The sequence below is a fragment of the Larus michahellis genome, chromosome 7 (genome assembly GCF_964199755.1).
Source record: "Larus michahellis chromosome 7, bLarMic1.1, whole genome shotgun sequence".
Taxonomy (NCBI): Eukaryota; Metazoa; Chordata; class Aves; order Charadriiformes; family Laridae; genus Larus; species Larus michahellis.
In genome coordinates, this window is record NC_133902.1 from 43,222,626 (window position 1) to 43,237,019 (window position 14,394).

At 67.1% G+C, this 14,394-nt stretch overlaps 1 protein-coding gene across 7 annotated transcripts in view; it reads left to right on the forward strand.

The window, feature by feature from the left end:
* Nucleotides 1-989: 989 nt before the first annotated feature.
* TNS1 (tensin 1) overlaps nt 990-14,394 on the forward strand; it is a 67,838-nt gene continuing 54,433 nt past the window's right edge. For 4 of the 7 annotated variants that reach the window (XM_074596040.1, XM_074596041.1, XM_074596043.1 and 1 more), the window contains exons 1-3: nt 990-1,039; nt 4,668-4,782; nt 6,029-6,066. In XM_074596040.1, coding sequence (XP_074452141.1) covers nt 1,007-1,039; nt 4,668-4,782; nt 6,029-6,066 — 186 coding nt within the window. In that variant the 5' untranslated portion in view covers nt 990-1,006. Of the gene's footprint in view, nt 1,040-4,667; nt 4,783-6,028; nt 6,067-12,943; nt 13,532-14,394 lie in introns of those variants that run through there. The other 3 variants (XM_074596045.1, XM_074596046.1, XM_074596047.1) reach the window with 2 other exon arrangements.

Consider the following 14,394-nt stretch of genomic DNA (forward strand, 5'->3'; position numbering starts at 1 on the left):
GTGGTGTACCTCTACCATGGGCCGCGCAGGCACAGCAGAGCAGCGGGGTGGTGGGACACGCATGTTTTGGAGAGAAGGTGCTGCACTTTGGGGGGGTCAGAAGCCACCTCAGCATCTGGGAAGGGCAGACCCCCCTCGATGTCCCACCCTGCCCTTCCTCTCCAGGCTGGTGGCTGCACACAGTGTACAGATGGGAAACTGAGGCACGGGGGGGTGGGGTGGCATTACAGTGCCCGCATCTCCGCCGTGCCCATGTCCCCACGTCCCAGTGCCAGCCGTGGCTCGTCCCGCCAGCGTGTCCTTCCCCCCGGCGCGTCCCCCACCCTGACTCACAGCCTCATGGTCACGGCCAGCTGAGCACAAGTTTCCAGGCTGGAGCCGGAGTCAGCGCTGGCAGGGGCGGGGGGGATGGTGGGAGGGAGCCGGGTGCTGCCCGGCCAGGCACCCCCGGAGGGGCTGGGGCACCCCCTGCCAAATTCATCCCCGCCAGGGCCGCGGGCTGCCAGCCGCTCTCCGTCCCGCCTGGAGGTTGTCCCCCCCTCGCTGAGGCCCCCCAGCTCGGCGCACGGATGTCCGCCGATCCCTCCCTGTCTCCCATCCCGGGACCACCCAGGGGACACGGCTGGGGATGGGGGGGGGACACCCCGCCGCAGGAGCCGCTGGAGGCCGGAGGAGGGGTGGGGAAGAGGTGGGTGGCGGGTGCCCCCCGTGTCAGCGGAGGAAATGGATCCCAAATGTTGGGGGGGGAGGGAGAAGGGGAGGGTCGGGACGACCCACAGCCTCACTCCGGCCCCTCCAGTCCCGCAGCCCCTCTGCTGGGGTGGGGGTCCTGGCCGCCCCCGGAGCCACCTCGGCCGGGTTGTTGGTGGGCGCTGCGGGGTCGGGCCGCCCCCCTTCTCCCCCCGGCTGGGGGGGGCGGTGTGGGCCCGGGGCGGGGCTGGCGGGCGGGCGGAGCGAGGGGGCCGGGGGGGGGGTCGGCCGGCCACGGGGCCGCGCCGCGGGCAGCATGACCGGGCTCTGCCTCTCCTGCCTGCTCTGGGTACGGCCCGCACCGGGGGGGTACCGGGGGGGCACCGGGGGGAGCGGGACAGCAGCGCAGGGGGGCCCCGCAGCGGGGTCTCCGAGCGGGGCTGGTCCCGGGAGCGGGCGATGGATGGGAGCTGGTGGCGGGGGGGGACCGGACGGAGCGGGGGTTTTTGCATCGGGACAGGGGTACTGGGAGCCGGGGGAGCCGGCGGTGTGGGACCGGCACCGGCTCTAGGGGAACAGAGACACAGCGGAGACCGTCAGGGACGGCTGGACACTGGGGCGGGACTTGCGGGGACCGGACCGGACCGGGAGCGGGGCCGGGAGGAGCCCCGGGGATCGGGGGGCGTGGAGCGGGACCCAGCCCGGGAGAGCTGCGTCGCTGGGCAGCGGGATGGGGGGTGCAGGAAGGGGGGACTGGGATGGGATGCGGGACAGGAACTGGGGGGGGGAATGTGTGTGTACCTATGGAGGGGGTGTGGGGTTGAGGATAGGGAGGGTGGGGACGCCCCCACCATTCCCCACGTCAAGGCTCTGCTGCCCCACTGGAAGGGAGAGAAACTGGGTAGACTGGGGGGGATCTAGTTTATGGGGGGGTTGGGGGCACGGCCTTCCCTCCCGAGTCACCAAGGTGAGCGGTGGGGTGCAAGGCACTGGGTGGCCCTGAGCCCACCGTGCTGGACCCAACTGTCCTGGTCCTGTTGTCGTCGTCCCCCCCCCTCCCCAGCCTAAGCTTTGCAGCCTCAGGGGAACTGGGTGTCCCAGTTCCCCCACCCCCCCCACCCCCCCGCACCTCTCTGCAGTGCTGGGCAATGAACCCAGGCCTCCCAGCTCCTGATTAATCTGGCATCTCTCCCCGGTGCCTCTTCCAGCCCAGGACACCTGGGTCCCCTTCCAGCCTCCTTTGGTCTGTGTGTTGGGGGGCCCATGGCCAGGGATACCTGTGCCCCCCCCCCCCCCCGCACTGTGTGTGGGGAGGCCCCTGGAGGTGGGTACCCATGGGTGGGTACCTAGATGGCGTCCCCAAGAGGCCCCCCAGCCCTCCCATGCATCCCCCCAGCAGTTCCCAGCCCTGGGGGCAGGGAGGCTAACTGGGATCCTGCCAGTGTGGAGCTGGGACAGGGTTGTTTTGTGGGAGGGGCTGGTTCACGGGCTGGCAGGGTGTCACTGTGTGGGCAGGGTGCCCCCCCCCCAGCTAACAGGGAGGTGGGGACATAAAGCCGGGTGCTGCGTTGGCAGCCCCCTGGCATGGGGATGATGTTGGCAACAGCACAAGCAGAGGGGACTCTGTGGGGTGGGAAACAGTGGGGGGGCAGCTCTTACCCTAGTGAGAATAATTGCCGTTAATGAAGCAGGCCCATGCTAACATGTGGGGCCAGGGCAGGGTGGGGGGTGTGTGTGCGTGGGAGACGTGTCGGCATCCCTGAGCATCCCGGCTGGGTCCCTGGGAGCAGGGGGCAAAGCCTCTTCCCGGGGCACCCCGCAGCAAAGATGCTGCTTTGCATATGCAAACAAGCTCATGGCATCGCTAGGCCTTGCTGTCACCCAGCAACTGCGACGTGGGAGCCCCCAGCCCGGGGGAGCTTTTCCCACGGCTGCCGGATGGGTGACTATACGCCTGTGCACACGCGTGTGCATGTGTGTTTGTACAGCCTGGTCCCTGGAAGGGTGGCACAAGCACCAGGGGACCAGCGAGTGGCTTTGTAGGAGCAGGTGCCCAGGGAAGAGGGGCTTGCACACGCGTGTACAGACCCGTGGGAGCGTGCACACAATTGCACATGGACGCGCACGTGGGAACACGGAAATGTGCCCACGCGTCTGCTGCTGCTGTGGCTGGTGGGGATGTGCACGCTCGCAGGCGTGCGTGTGCAGGCAGCGACCTGACACACGCGCAGCCTCACGGCCCCGGGGGTGTTTGCACGCACGCAGTGCCCGTGTGCAGCCCTTCTGCCCGTCCATGTGTGCAGCAGGGAAACTGAGGCAGGGAGGTTTTTTTTCGCGGGGGGGGGGTACCCGGCACCCCAACACTTTGGCACCCCCCCAGCTCTGTCACAGTGCCGAGGCTGGAGGAGAGCAGGGCGCTCGGGCGAGGCGCAGAGGGGGGGGCCGCCGGGCCTCTGCTTAATCTCATTAGTCTTGGCATGAAAAGGTGGATTTACGGGGGCTCATGTCTTCATCTGGCGGCGGGTGGGTAGGCAGAGCTGGTGCGCTGCCAGGGGTTAGCTTCCCCCCCCACCCCTGCCGAAAACAACCGGGGGGGTGTCAGGAGGGGTGCTGGCTGGCTGCAGCTGTGCCAGGACCCCCCCTCTGCCCTCCACCCCCGTGTGTGAGCACACGCACACGCTTGCACGCTCACACCACGGTGCCTGCATGCGTTTGGATCTGTGGGCTACGCCAGGCAGGGTGGGCATGGCCCCTCACGCTCATGGGGGCACTGCACCCCCGATGCTCCCCACCCCTGCCCTGCCCGCACCCCAAAACACGGTGTGACACTGAGTGACACTCTTCTGGCAGTGCCTGCACGGACCTGGGTGTGTGCATGTGCGTTTGCACACGTATCTGTGTATTCCCACATGTGCATGCACACACACGTTCACATATGTGCATTCACGTGTGCTCACATGCACACACGTTTTCACACACATATGGACATACGCTTGTATAAGCATGTTGCCCCCCCCCATGCATGCAGGCACACGCGCTTGTGCCTGCGGACACGTGTGCACAGAAACGCTTGTGCATGGGCACGCAGTGACGGGGACATGCGTGCGAATGCACCAGCGCGCCAGGAGGCACAACTCCACACATGTCTGTGCACACACATGCGTGTACGTGCACACGTCTGCACACACACGTCTGTGCACGCTCATGCATGTGCATGCACACACATCTGTGCACACACACGTGTACATGCACACACGCATCTGTGCACAGACACGCACGTCGGCGTGCGCACACACGCCTCTGTGCACACATACACATCTCTGCACATACACGTGCATGTACACACACACACATTCATCTGTGTGCACACACGTGCATGCACGCACACGTTTGTGCACATACGCACATGTCTGTGTGCACGCCCCCACACGTCTGTGCACACACACACACGTACATGCACACACGCATCTGTGCACAGACACACACATCTGTGCACACACGCGTCTACGTGCGCACACACACCCCTGTGCGCACATACACGCATATACGTACACACGCATCTGTGCACACACACACACGTACGTGTCCACATGCTCACACCCCTGTGGTCATGTGTGCGCGCACATCGTGTGTATACACACACCCCCCACATGCCCCCCCGTGCGTCGCACACCGCCAGGGGGCGCCAGAGACTATTTAAAGGGTCCGCCGCGGCGGGGGGTCGGGGGTGTGGGGGGGTGTTGCACCGCCCCCTGCCCAGCCGGGCAGAAGTCGGGGGTCCGTCCCCCCCACGCCGTGCCCACCTTCCCACGGCCCTGCCACAGAGAGCCACGGCCCCAGCTGATGGGGTGTGTGTGTGTGTGGGACGCGTGTATCCATGTGGGGAAACTGAGGCAGGGCAGGGCTGGGTGCCCCGCTCTCCCTGCCACCTCGCTCCCGCTGACAAAACCCTGTGTGTGTGTCCCCCCCCTCCCCAGCCCCAGGACCTGGAGGCCCCCCCAGCACACGCTTTCAAGATGACGAGCTTCAAGAAGGTGAAGGCATGCGGGATCTGCCGGCAGGCCATCACGCGCCAGGGCAGCACCTGCCGAGGTGAGCCGGGGGTGTGGGCACACGCGTGTGCCATGGGTTGGGGGGGGGCGGGAGGACGGTGCACGTGCTGGCACGGAGCTGCCCTCCTTGCACCGGTGCTTGTGCAGCAGGCCGCCAGTGAGCGTGCGTGGTCGTGAAGGCGCTTGTGTGCGTACGAGAGGCGTCAAAGCCCGTGAGTGCCCGCGCCTGTGTGTGTGTGTGTGTCAGCGCGTGCAGGCGTGTGTGTCCCTGCGTGCGCACGAGGATGGGGACACGTGCCTGTGCCAGCCTGTGGGTGCGCAGGGGCCTGCGGGGACACCTTTGCGGTGGGGAGGGTGGCTGGGAGGAGGGCGGCACGTGGAGGCAGGCGCCTGTGTGCATGTGGCCGCTTGTCAGCTGCACACGCGTGTGCCACGGTCGCCGCACGCGTGTGCGCAGGCACGCGGGTCTGTGTGCAGGGGTGGGTGCCCGCGGTGGCCGGTGGGACACGGGCAATGCCGCGGCCCCTCGCACGTGTGCGGCGCTGCCCAGCCCCGTGCGAGGGGCGGCGGGCGGAAACGCGGGAACAATGTGGCTTCCTGCACCTCGGGAAACAGCCCCCGGGGCGGGGGGGGGGGAAACAGGGCCTGGGGGTGGCCGTGGCCAGGGCCACGCCACATGGGGGACACCCATGTTCCCTGGGGAGGGGACCATGTGGCTTTGCAGGGCTGCCCAGGCAGCATGGCAGTGCCATGTGTAAGTGCGTGTTCCCAGCAGCGGCAGACAGTCGGACACATGGATGCGTGTCCTCTGCTGGGGACTGGTGAGCGTGCACCAGGATCGTGTGGGCAGGCGGGGGCATGGGCGCTGGCAGCACCCCAGTGGCACGCTCATGCATGCCAGTGCACGTGCGGGGCCTCATGAGACGTGTCCGTGCGTGGCCTCCCTTCACGCCGTGCAGCCCCGGGCACTGGGGATTGCACGCCTGCACGCTCCCTGGCACGTTGGCACCATTGGGGAACGGCGCGTGTGCGTGGGGCATGTGCCCAAGCCCCGCAGGCATGTGTACGTGGTGCCGTGCTGTGCCAGTGCCACTCGGTGCGTATGGATGCGCATGTGCCAGGCGTGGACATCCGTGTGCATGTCCCGGCAGCCGAGGTGCTCCATGCTCCGCAGCGCTGGGTGCCACCCTCCATCCTGCCCCCCATGCGGGGTGCTCACAGGCTGCCCCATGCCAATGTCCCCCGTCCTGCCCTCACTAACCCTGTGTCCCCTCTCCCTCCTGCAGGCTGCAAGCTCTCCTGCCACACCAAGTGCCAAGCCAAGGTAAGGCCGGCGCCCTGAGTCATGCCCATCCCTATCCGGGGGTCACTGGAGACTTGGAGGGTGGATGCTACAGTCTGTGCCAACTGAGCCCACTGGATGGGCACCCAGATGGGCTGTGGGCTGGTCGTGGTGGCACTGCTATCGCTGGTGGGTGAGGCTGGCAGTGCCACCCTGCTGCTGGGGTGCACGTGCCTGTCCGGGTACAGGGCTGAGTTTTGGGGGGCAGCCCTGCTCAGAGGGGGCTGGCGGGGGTCAGTGCCCCGCTGCCCAGAGTGGGGTGCCCTTTGCCAGGGTGGGTGCTGCTGCACGTGGGTGCCATGCGCCGCATCCAAGCGCTGCCGGTGGCACACGTGCCAGCTGGGCACCTCTCCCAATACCCAGCACCACCGGGGATGGATCTGGCTGGCAGGAGGGAGTGGAGCTGAGGATGTCCAGTGGTGATATCCGTCTGTCCGGCTGCCGCGCCGGTGGAGGGGAACCCTACGGCAACCCAGGTTCTCCAGCGAGCTGGAGGTGGGCACGGCGCCCACTGTGGTGCTGCCGGGGCAGGGGAGGTTGCATGTTCCTGAATCCCCGAGGAGGCATGCATGCCAGCCGGCTCTGGGGCTGGCATCTCCGGTGGGAAGAGGCTGGCACGCCCTAGGCGGGCAGCGTAGGCTGGGACGTGCCCATGCCTGTGCCCGTGCCCATGCCTGGCTGGGCAGGGAGGGAGAGGAAGGGCCTGAGGGGGCCTGTGCCAGGGGCCCGGCACGCGTCGGGCATCGCAGTGTGCCGCAGCGTGGGTGGCATCGTGGGGAAGGCATTGGGAGCAGCCGTGGCATCGGGCCCTGGCCGGAGGGTGGAAGGAGGTGGAGGCTGCAGGGACACCCTGGGGACGTGCCCGGCACCCTGGGCCCTGAGCGGGCAAGGCAGAGTTGGCCGGGGGGCTTGGTGGGGCTGTGCCACCCTGGGAACCCTGTGCCATCCTAGGACCCTGTGCCACCCTGGGAACCCCATGCCGTTGTGGGGACCCTTTGCCATCCCTGTGCCAGCCTCAGGACCCTGTGCCAGCCTCAGAACCCTCTGCCAAAGGCGCCTGGGGGCTGTGGCCAGAGGGGGCGGCTTTGCCTCAATGCCAGGGTGCTGCGGGGAGAGGTGAAGGGGACACGGGGTGAGGGGATGCCCGCAGTACGGCAGGCGGTGGCGGGGAGCATCTGCCAGTGGTTTCCAGGCAGGAGGGAGTGTCGGGAAGCGCGTGTGTTTGGGCGTGTGCCCAGTGGGGATTCTCTGATGTCTGATATGGGGTTATGCACTAAGGGGGGGTGTGTGTCACACGAGGGTCCCAGCATCTGAGTAGGCTGCGCGCAGGAGCAGCCCGTGGCTCGCTCCCACAGCCGGCTGCATTTCATTAGCCTCCGTCACCCTTCCCACGCTCGCTGGAAGCTGGAGCCGCCTCAGTGGGGCCGGCTAGCCGAGGGGTGTGCTGCTGGGGGGGTGCGTGCATGGGGCCAGGGCCAGGGGCCTTCTGCAGAGCTCCTTTGGGCCAGCGCCCAGGGAGGGGCTCCTCCGGCCGGGCAAGCGGCCAGCTGACTCACACGCCGGCTTGTTATTGTAGGGTCTACAGGGAGGGCGGCGTGTGGGGAGGGGGCTTGGCACAGAGCAAAAACAGCCTCTTGTTCTACCTGAAGCCCCTCGTGTTTAACCCCTGCACCCCCAGGATACTTTGGAGTGGGAAGATGGGCTCACCCCCAAAATGCTGGCAGCTGCACCCCCCAGCGCTTCCTCCTCCTGCCCTGGAGAGGCTGATGAGGTCCCAGTGTCCCCCCTCTGGTGGCTCCTGTCCCTGGAACCAGTCCCACAGGAGCTATATTGGCAGCATCTTCCCCTTGGTCCCCCTATTTACCCCCTTGGGACCTACTCTGACCCCTTGTTCTGCCCCCCAGGCTGCCTCCCAGCACAGCCAATTCCTGGCCAGCTGCCTCCTGACCCAGTTGGGGGGGAAAACCCCAGTTAAAACCCCCAAATGGACTGGGTAGGGTGGGAGGGGGGAGAAATAGGGGTGTGGGTAGCGGGGCTGGCAGGGTGTGAAGGATTGTGCTGAAGGTGATGGATGTGGGGTACCAGGAGATATCATGGATGTGATGGGGATATGGGGGGGGACAACACTGGGGTGTATGTGGGCCTGTCAGGGAGGTGTGGACGTGCTGGGGACTGCCGTGTCCCCAGAGAGGTGGCGAGGTGGTGAGCGGGCAGAGCTGTGCCAGGGCAGGCAGGACCTGTGCCCCGGCAGTGATCTGCACCCCTTGAGGTCCCCCCCTGCCCTGAGGCACATCGAGGTGCCCCGTGGTGGCAGCGATGCTGGCGGGGTGCCCAGCGCCCGTGGGCGGCTCTGGGGGGGCTGGGGCAGCCGCACACGCATCAGCTAGGAAGCACGACGCCGTTCCCATGCCCATGTAAGGCCCTTCTCGCGCCCGGCCCCTCCGCTCAGGGATTTTTCCTCGCTTAGCAAACCTCCCTCCCTCCCTCCAAGGGGGGATGGACAGACGGATGGACTCTGGTGTGTATCCGACCCCCCCAGCCTGCCCCCTCCCTCCCTCCCTCCCCACACCAAAACTGATTGCCCAAAGCACGAGGTTGTAGTTTCCTTTGATAAGTGGGGAAACTGAGTCATAGAGCCCTTCGCCGGGGGCAGCTGGAGGTGGGGGACATGTCACGGGGTGCAGTGCTTTCTGTGGCAGTGGGGAGCCCATGTGTTGGCACGTGCCGGTCGTGGCACAGACAGGATCTGGTGGTGACCCTGCCCCCCTCCCCAGGACGGAGGGATGAGCCCGAGGATGCTCTGGGCAGTGGGGCCATGCAGGTGTGTCCCAAATCACGGAGCAAGGGAGATGCTGGGAGCGTCCCCATCCCTGGGATGTGCTTGCTCTGGCTGGGGTTGCATTTTGCCATGATGCTGCTTGGAGAGGCTGAAGAAAGATGGGAGATGGTGCTTCTCCCCATGGCATGAGCCGGCCTGGTGATGGCTGGTTTGGCTGGGGGAAGGAGAGCTCTGCGGCGTTTGGCTGCCGAATCAGCTGGTGATGGCCAGCGGGTGGTTCTGGGAAGTGGCGGCAGCGCCAGCCCCTGGTCCTGGCGAGGCTCCAGCCTGCCCCACTCAACTTGTGCCACACTGGCGCCCACAGGTCCCGGGGGAGTGGGGGGTGCCGGCTTGTGCCAAGAGGGGAAACTGAGGCACGGCACATCACATGGGGCCAAGGTGTCTGGGGGCTGCCTCATTCCCCGCTGACACCCCCTGGGGAGCCGGCAGCGGGCGCTGAAGCCGCGCTGGGCTGTGGGACCCTGTTTGTGAGTACGTGTGTGTCCGTGCATGTGAACACTTGTGTGTGAGTGTGCACCCATGTGCCTGAACACGAGCGTGTTTGCGCGACCATGCGTGTGCCCACCTGTGCGTGATCACGCGTGCACACGGATGCATGCGTGTGCCCGTGAGCCTGCCGGGGAGCGCGCACGCATGCGAGAACACCCATCCGTGTGCACAAGCGTGCTCGCACACAGGCGGGCGGTCACACGCGTGTGCTCCCAGCTCGGTGCCATCCGTCCCCGCTGGCCTCGCGCCAGGCCTGGCTTGTTTTTCGAGTGCCCCCCTGCGAAGGGACGCCGTGGGGCCGGGGTGGGGGGGGAGTTTGTCCATCATTAAACCAGGGGCTGGAGTGGGGCCAGGGCCGGGCAGCGAGGCGCATCCTGGCCAGAGCAATTGCTCCCAGCACCCGCGGGGCTGACGGGCCTTTGGTGGGGGGGACGCAGTGGGACCTGTGCTGGGGCACACGGTGCTGGTGGAGGGGACGTGCATCTCCTGACCTCAGCTGGTGCTGGGGACCACCCCTGCCTGCAAAGCAAGTCAGGAGGGGAAACTGAGGCAGGGAACCTTCTGGGCAGGCTTGACTCGTGGTGATGGGCACCCTGCAGCTGTACTGTGGCTGGGGGCTCTGAGCAGTGCTGGGGGGCATGGCCAGGCTGTGCATCGCGGGCTGCCCGTGGCTGTGCCAGACGTGGTGGCTGCAGGGAGGGGACATCAGTGTCCCAGCTGCTGCAGGCTCATGCTAGGGGACGTGTGGCTGTCCCGTCCCCGCTCACCGCTCCAGCCACTCCGACCTGCTGCCTCCTCCCTGCGCAGCGGAGGGGATGACGTGCCGGTCACACGGGGAGCTGCCCGTCCCATAACTGTCCCCGATGCCCCATTAAAAGCCACCCCCCACAGTGTTTCGGGACAGCTAATTAACAACACCCCCTGTTCTCCACAACAGAGCGGGTGGTGGGGGCTGGGGGGGAAGGAATGCCGCAGGAATGTGTCCTTGGCCCTGGCACGGGCCCAGCCAGGGTGGCGGGACAGGGGGCTGCGGGGGTCAGCCCTGCTCCGGTGCGGTACCAGGTCGTGTTTGTGCAGCATGTTCTGGAGGGGGTTCTGGGTTGTTTTTTTTTCCTCCTCCTTTCCTTTTTCCCCTTCTTTACGTCACCGCCCAAATATTCGTCCTCTCTCAGCTCCTGGGGGGGGGGAGTCGGCTCGGCTGCTTGGAGGAGCTGGGGCCCTTCTCTGCACCCTCCGGGTGCTGCCGCACGCAGGGAGGGTGGGCAGGGCAGCGGGGATGCTGAGACCGCCCACGTTTGCTGCACTGGTGAGGGCTGGCCAGGGGCTGGCCTGGGAGGTGTCAGCCGAGGCAGGGGCGACCACCAGCTTCCCTCCTCGGGGGCTTCCAGGCCTGGATCCAGCCCCCCAGGTCTGCACAGGGGCTCCTGCGGGGCATCGTTGCCTCATTTCCCATTGATTTTCTCCCTTCCCAGACCACTTTGCATCCCCCATGGCCACCCCTCCTGAGACCTGTCCCAGGAAGGGTGCTGGGTCCTCAGGGACCCCCAGCTCCCTCTGAGGGGTGGCACTGACCCCAAACCAGCTGAACGGTCTGGCTCAAGAGGGGCTCTACAGACCCTACACTGGGGCTTCATCTCCTCCCACATGCTTTGCCCTCTGGAGATGACCCGCCCCAGTGTTTGGTCCCCAGTTCCACTTCTTCCTGTGACATCTGGGGTGGTGATGCTCACGGGTGCTTGTTTTGGGTTGTGGAGGAGCTGGTTTAGGTGGGGGGTGGTTTCTCAGGGGGGGCTGGGGGGACCCCGCTGTGTGCAGGGGCCACTTGGCCAACGGCTGGACCCACTCCCACCCACACATTGACCTGATGGCTCTAGGAGGTATTTGGTGGCTGGAGTTCAGGAGCATTGTCAGGACTTCTGTGTCAATGTCCTGTGAAGGGGACACGTCACCTTCCCAAGGGACAGCTCCCGTCACCTCCCCGGGGACAGGGATGTGGTGTCAGTGCCCTTCCCTCACCCACTCATCCATCCCGCTTGGCTGCTGACGCTTTCCCATCTGGCCCTGGCTCTTCTGCTGCTGGTGTTTCCCAGGATCTGTGAGCCGTCCCACAACCACTTCCTGAGGAGCTGGGGCTGGGGGGTTCGTGTGGGAATCTGTAATGGAGCTGAGCTGGGGTCTGTGCCCAGCTGCCCTGGCACATGGCGTTCATTGCCCCTCCATCCTGGTTTCAGTGCTCCCCTCTTTTTGGGACACCTGCTTTTTGGGGGCTGTGGTGCTGGGGGTGGTCGTTTGGGGGGGCCAATGGATTCTGGTTGTGGTGGGGTTTGCCCTCTCAGCAGTGGCTGTCGGGGTCCAGCCCTGTGCCCTTGGGTGCCAGGGAGGGCAGTGAGGTTGGTGCTTGCTCATGAGGGGGGCAAGGAGGTGCCCCCAGGGATTTTGGGGCTCCATTGCTTTGTCCTCGGCAGCGGGCAGGATCTGCCGGTGCCTCTTGATGCTTGGCTGCTGGGGAAACTGAGGCACGGAGGAGCTGGGCAGGATCTGTGGGATCTCAAGTGGGATTGAACTCACAGGGGTGATGCATTTTACAGGGGTCTCGGAGGAATGCAGAGAGAGAGACCCTTGCTGCCACCCCATCCCCGGTGACTTTTGTGGGGGGTGGTGAGGCAGGAGGGGTCCCCGGGGTCCTGCCCCGCGCCGGCAAGAGCCAGCCCCAGCCTTTTGGCTGAGCCCACGGCGTGAGGACGGAAATGCAAACAGGAACGGGGAGGCGTTGGGCGAGAAAATGTCAACAGCACTGGGCCGGGTGCCTGGCTTGCTGCCTCCCCGTCCAGCTTGCCGCTCTGTGGGCCACCACTGGGCAGGCTCCCCCCGTCCCACATTTCTGGGGGCTTCCCCTCTTCATTCCCAGGTCTCCTGGCACTGAGCACTTGCTCAAGCAGCAGGGCCAGGACTGGTCTGTCCCAGGGGTGGCCAGGGAGAGCGGGGCTTCATCCATTGCCACACAGAGCCCCTGAGGAGGAGGAAGGGAGATGGGAGGAAGGTGAGGGAGATGCTGGGCACACCCTGGGTTTGGGACAGGCGGGCGGGGAGGACAGCTGGGGCGTTTCCAGCATTTTGGCTTTGCTTTTTAATTGGGGGGTGGGCTGGTAAATCTTCGCACCCCCCCAACACTGAGGGTGTGGGGCACCCAAGGACCCTTAACCGGGCATCCCGTCCCATGTGTGGCAGGGGGACACCGAGCTGTGCCAGGGGGTGCTGAGGAGATAAAGGCCCCAAGAAGGGCCCCACACCTCAGTCCCTGCCACCCCCCCCCCCCGCCCCCGCCAAGGGCACGGGGACGCCTGTGGCGTCACGCGGGGCGATAAGGCCCCGACCCTGCTGCGCCCCGCCGCCCGCCGCGGCCCCTCGGCACGGGGTGCGAGGTGTTTGCAGGGGGAGGCAGCAGAGGTGGTGGTGGGGGGATTTTTTGGGCGGGGGGGGGGGTGTCAGCCCACTTGCCAGCACCCCTCGCCCAGGGCCAGCTGCCCGAGCTGGGCTCCTGGTTGCCTTTAAGGGTGTTTTTGGGGGAGGCGAGGGGAGCGGAGCGGGGCTGGACTTGGAGCGTGCAGTGCAGCTGGGGAGAGAGGGAAGAGGAGAAGAAAGAGGGAGAAGGAGCGAGAGGAGGGAGGGGAGCGGTGGAAAAAGCCGCCTGGGACCCCCTTCCTCCCCAGGGCCGGGGCCGGCGCCCCCGGGCTCCCCAGCCCCCGGCCGCCGCGGGGGTGCGGAGGGGAGCGGGGGCCGGCGGGACCCCCCTGCGCCCCGCCATCGCCGGGGTCCCGCTTGCGGGGAGCGAAACCCTTCGGCTCTCCCCCTCCTTCCCTCCCCTCCCTCCTCCCTCCCTCCTTCCTTCCTTCCTTCTCCAGGCTTGGCCCGGGGAGGGAGGGGGGCTCTGCCTGCAGTCTGTCTTCACGCCTGCCCGCCCGGGCGACGCCGGGCTCCCGCCTGCCCCCCTCCCAGCCGCCCCCCAGCCGCTCCCCGGCCGCCCCCCGCGCCCCCCGGGCCAGGTGAGGCTGCGCTGCCGTCCCTTTCGGATGTAGGCAGGCGAGACCCCGGATGGATTTCGGGAGCGTCATGAACCAGGTACGGGCGGGCTGCGAGGGCACGGGGGTCCCCATTCCCCCCACCCACCCTCGAGGAGGGAGTTGGGGGGATGCTGTGGGTGCGGTGGCATCTCGTCAGGGGGCCGGGGGCCACGCGTGACATCCGAGCGGTGATGGGGTGGTGCGTGATTGGGGGGGTGTTTCCCCCTGCCCCGTGTTGGGAGGTCCCCAGTTGTCGGTCCCCGATGGGGGTCTCGGGGTGCAGGAGCGTTTGGAGGGGGCAATGTGGCGCTCACAGGGAGAAGAATTTGGGAAGGGGGTGAAGGCTGGTTTGCTGCCGGCTGGGAGTTGTGAGCAGCTCGAGGGGGGGGGGGCTGTGCCCCCGTGCCCACCTCCCCAAGGCGGTGACCCGCAGGGTGTCCCGGAGGGGGACACAGAGGCGCTGGGGTCTGCGTCCTCTCCGAAGTGCGTAGCGACATGTCCCTGGGGAGCAAGGGCTGCGCGGGAAAGCGGGGTCCTCCCCCGGCACCCCGCTCCCACCCCGCGGCCGGGGGAGGGGGAGATGCCGGGCGGGTGCCTGTCACCCCCGGGGTGGGGGACACGGGGGGGGCAGCCCCTGGGCCCGGGACACCCTGGCAGCCCACGGGTTAACCCCCCCTCCCCGGTCCCGCCGCGGGACCGTCAATGGTTAAACCCCGGGTTAATGAGTGGCGAGGAGCCCGGCAGCCCCGGCGGGTGCCACCCCCACCCCACCAACCCCCCCCTCCCGAGAAGGGACCCCCGGCCCCTCGGAGCCGCCGGGCCCGCAGAGGGTTAAATCCGGCAGGGCAGGTCCCGGCGCAGATGTTTTTGGGCTGTGCTCCTGGGAGAGGAAACGGCCGAGCGAGGCATCAGCCCTCTCGG